The sequence below is a fragment of the Nicotiana tabacum genome, chromosome 7 (genome assembly GCF_000715075.1).
Source record: "Nicotiana tabacum cultivar K326 chromosome 7, ASM71507v2, whole genome shotgun sequence".
NCBI lineage: Eukaryota > Viridiplantae > Streptophyta > Magnoliopsida > Solanales > Solanaceae > Nicotiana > Nicotiana tabacum.
Genome location: NC_134086.1, coordinates 171,154,305 through 171,159,035, shown reverse-complemented (window position 1 = coordinate 171,159,035; position 4,731 = coordinate 171,154,305). Strand labels below are relative to the sequence as shown.

The 4,731-nt window shown below is 33.8% G+C and overlaps 1 protein-coding gene across 1 annotated transcript; it reads left to right on the top strand.

Annotated features, from left to right (window-relative positions):
* The first annotated feature begins 496 nt into the window (after positions 1–496).
* On the top strand, positions 497–3,201 carry LOC107769216 (transcription factor HHO6-like). Its single transcript, XM_016588414.2, has 5 exons — positions 497–955; positions 1,310–1,548; positions 1,655–2,045; positions 2,520–2,596; positions 2,688–3,201. The coding sequence occupies exons 1-5, from the start codon at positions 742–744 to the stop codon at positions 2,961–2,963; spliced, it is 1,197 nt and encodes a 398-aa protein (XP_016443900.1). The 5' UTR covers positions 497–741; the 3' UTR covers positions 2,964–3,201.
* The last annotated feature ends 1,530 nt before the right edge of the window (positions 3,202–4,731 follow it).

Below are 4,731 nucleotides of genomic sequence, written 5' to 3'. Positions count from 1 at the left end.
ATGCTATTTCGACAAAGTAAACACGTCTCTTGACTAAGATACTAACTAATATTCATTAAAAAATGGAATAATATCTTATCATGAAGTACAAAAATATCAGCTATCAGAACCAGGGTACCTATTAAAATGTCTCTTTAAATTGAAACAATAAATCTAAGCGCTAATATAAAAAATTTATGAGTTATCCTAATTGTAATTCAGTGGTATACTACGATTAATATGTAGCTATTTTAATAATAATAAAAAAGAATACCTTAAACTTTAGATCATAAATATACTTTGAAACCATGTGTTCCGAGAATACAAACTTATTGACAAAAGAAATTACAGTATGTTTTTTTAAGTAAAAAAGAAATTAGTGGGGTGAAATTGTATTTAAATAACGGATATCAAGTATCTAGAAAAATACTACAAAATGATACGCATTGTTAGTGGAGGACAAAATTGACCATTGAAAACGGGAATCTAAATAAAGGAATAAAATATGCGGCAACTAGAAAAATACTTTCACGTTATACGGCTTCTTTGCTTTTCTGTCAAAACCCGGCGTTGTTTAACAGAATCTTCACCTTCCTATCCTCCCCCCTCCCCTCTATATATATAATGCCATTAATTGTCTTCTCCTAATTTCTTATAGACCCTTTGCATTTTAGGTTGATTTTGATTCTCATAACAAACTGAGGTAAAAAAAGATTCAATTTTTAAAAAGATCTAATCGGATAGAGTGAAAGATCTGGAGAAATGGGTTCGATTCCACCTGAATTAAGCTTAGATTGCAGACCTACTTTCATTCCCACATCCATTACTGATTTTCTTAAACAACTCTCCTCGATCCGTAACGTACCTGATAAACTCTTTCAGATTGATGAGTATATCTCCAGACTTGAAGATGAAATGAGGAAAATCGATGCCTTTAAACGCGAGCTTCCCCTTTCCGTCCTTCTTGTTAAAGATGGTTAGTTTTTCTTTTTTCTTTTTCATCAATTATCACCTCAATCTTAGTTCTGTGTTCTAATCAAAATTTGATATGGTATTTATCTGTTCTGTGCTGATCAAATATTTATCAGCTATTTATGTTGTGTTATTCAATTTTTACCACTTAGATGCTTTTGCGTATTGATTATTTGAGTAATTTTTTATTGTTAAAGTTTCAATTTTAATGGAATTTTCTAGTTTGGAATATTTGGAGGTTGTTTTTGTATTTTAGTACGAAGTATATGTTTGTAGCTTGTTTTTTTGTAATGTTATGAACGGAGAAAATTGTGGGTGTTAAATTTTTGTTTTCCCTTGGTGATGGTTGAAATTGCAGCTATTGTGGCTTTGAGAGCAGAATCAGTGCAGTATAAAAAATCAAGAACAGAACCAGTATTGGAAGAATTCATTCCATTGAAGAAGAGTTCCAATGAAGATAATAAAGCTGAAGTCACAAAAGATAAGGATAATAGTAGAGAAAAGATGAGTTGGATGAGCTCTGTGCAGCTCTGGAACGGTGACCAAAATACTGATGAAGCCAGTAATAAACAACAGTCTAAATCAGAGTTGAAAATTGTAAGAACATAATTGACTTGACTTGCTTATAGTAGACAATGAAATTCTCAAATTTTTTCTTGTTCATCTTTACTGATTATTTTTTTCATTTTGTTGGAATAATCAGAGATCCCCTGAAGAAGGAAATAGCTCGGTAACTGAGGATCGATTCCAATCTTGTAAAACCTTGAATATGGGAAAGGCATTTTCACCTTTCAAGGGGTATTCTGGTTTCTCAGTGACGACTGTTAGGAAAGACGATAAAGATGAACTACCAGGAGTACCAGGATTATCACTTCATACTCCTGGAATTATAAAGCTGAGGGAGGAGACTAGTGGTTTGAATTCAAAACACAATGGTAGCAGAGGTGGTTTATCTAGTGTAGCAAGTAGTCAATCAAATATAAGGAATGGATCACTGTCTCAGCAGCAGGCTGCTAGAAAGCAGAGAAGATGCTGGTCACCAGAGTTACATAGGCGATTCGTCGACGCACTGCAACAACTTGGTGGTTCACAAGGTTAGAACTTTATGCTATTCTTCAAAAGCAAGAAAGCTTCTCTAGAAAATTGTGATGATGTTATTTTGTTTGCAAGTCTCTTGACTCTTTTGTTTCCTTGTATGATAGGATGTTAAGAGCCTAATTCAAGGTTTCCTTTAGGTTTTACTTTGTTTAGAATAGGAGTTCTTGTTGTTTGGCTTAGATTTAGTGATTGATGAATTCAGAGATTTAGCTTTTGATTATTAATACTAGTATGGATTGTTGGAGCCCTGTGTACATGTAAATGATTACATGTTATATAGAAGTTAGGAACTACACATTGACATCTTTGTTAAAGTGGAAGGACAGTCATCTAGTGAAAATATATAAAAGATTTATCAATAGCTGCCAGAATCTTGAACCAACATTGGATTAAACGTTTCAGCTTAATTGATTCTGTTAGTGTTAAACTTATTCTCATGCTAAAAGACTTCTTGTCTGGGTTCTTTGCAGTTGCAACTCCTAAGCAGATTAGAGAGCTCATGCAAGTGGATGGTCTAACCAATGATGAAGTAAAGAGTCATTTGCAAGTGAGTTAACCTTATACTAATTTGTGAAGTACCATTATGTGTTTTTTATTATGAATTGAACATATTAATAAGTTGTTTTATATGATTTCAGAAATATCGGCTTCATACACGAAGAATTCCGAATACACAGACCCAACCAGCAAATCAGTCTGGTGTAGCATTATGGATGTCCCAAGACCAATATGGGGGATCCTCAAAGCAGAGTAGTTCCCAGTCTGGTTCCCCTCAGGGTCCTCTTCACTTGAGTGGGAGTTCCCGAGGTACTTCCACGACTGTCGGTGATAGCATGGAGGAAGAAGATGATGTAAAATCTGAGAGTCAAAGCTGGAAAAATCATGCTCACATGTCTGGAAAGATCGATGTATAGATCTCCACTGTGAATTTTGCAGATAAGAATATACATTGAGGAATTAATTTACTATAAATTGATACCCTATACTTATATATAAATCTTGAGAGAGATGTGAAATTTTGCAGGATTAGAACTCCTTTTTGTCTCTGTGCATTTTCAACCGTGTTCTAGTTATTTGTTGTGTTGGTATAAGGAACTTGAATTTAAGTCCAATACTTGAGAAATGAAAGAGCAGTGCCTCTATTGGATCAAATACATCACTATTACCTATTAGTACTTGCTTTTAAGTTTCTGTTGAGAATTCTTGTGCTGTTTCTGGAGTCTATGTTGCGTAGATTCTCCAAAATGTTGTCGCACCGGATTCTCCAAAAATACATTATTTTTGGAGGATCTGACACGCATCCGGCAATATTTTTGGAGAGTCCGAGCAACATTGTTTGGAAGCAGGGTTCATCATTGCATTTGAATTTCTTGATGCTTCTTGTGGTGTAGCCTCTATTAGGTTTAGTTGACCTATTCTTCTCCCTAGACTTCTTCCTAACCTAGACTATACTATATTATATTGTGAAAGAGATTCCTTTGATTTGAAGAAATATGGGGAAAACCTTTTTCCCTTTTAAGACATTAGAACAGGAATGCCTTCTAAGATTAGGCAAGACCAAAGTCACCAAACAATAGCTTTTGTCTTCCACAAGAAAAGGTCTTGGTCCACTTTCAAAAGCTTGAAATACTATTACTAGCCAAAATCTCTTTTTTATTAATTGTCTTTAGTCTGTAACTCAAGAAAATCAAATAAGCTACTCTTGTAAAACCAAACAGAAAATGAAAAGATTAAAAAAAAAAAAAAAAGGAGGAGCAGAAGCATCTTGTATTAGTTAAGTGTCCAATTTTAAATTCAAATTCATTTGGCAATCATGACTTTCAGGGGTTCTTTATGTGGATCCAGGGTTAATTTCTGTAGCAGGTTGTATGAGTTGTGCTATGACCTGTTAGGGATCCTTCCAATCAAAGCTAAATTATAATTAAATCACTCAAGTAAGAATCATTAGATATCTTGTGAAATAAAATCGACAAGGCAAGATTTGGTCTTATCCTCTGTAAGATATTATATCTTAAATTAAATATGCTGTCTGCTGTTCATTTATTACAAGCATTAGGTAGTTTCCTTATGCTATATTCTTTTCTATTTAAAATAAATGTTTGGACCACCTTACTCCTGCAAAACAGATGTAAAACAAATACTTGTAGACATCAAGAAAGGAATCTGGCATTTTTTTTAATTGACCATGCAACTTAAAAGGATGAGGAATCAAGAGAAAAAGGACAATAAGAAGATAAACAAAAGCAAATTGGAGAAGGAAATAAAGAGGAGAATCTACACACACATATAAAGGCAAAGAAATAATAGTCCAAATAAAAAAGATGGAGTTAAGTTGAAGGATCTTTGATTCTATTAAACAGTTCCATCCAAAATCCTTGTGGGGTGTCCCAAGAAACAAGCTTCTCTGGATGAAAAAAAATTCCTTCCTTTGAGTCAGAGTCACATGAAAATAATGGGTTTTGTATAAATTAAAAACAAGGGTGAGGAATAGTTCTCTGACCTATGTGTGTTTCTATGTATATCCAAAGTGTATGACAAAAAAAGTCTCTTTCACTAGCAAAATAATAGAGAAAGAATCTTATGAACAAGATTTGATTAGTGTGCCCACATTGATTGCCCCATTTTCCTATTTACCACTATTGTTGGGTGAAGAAGACCTGAGCGAAAAATATAATTCTTATG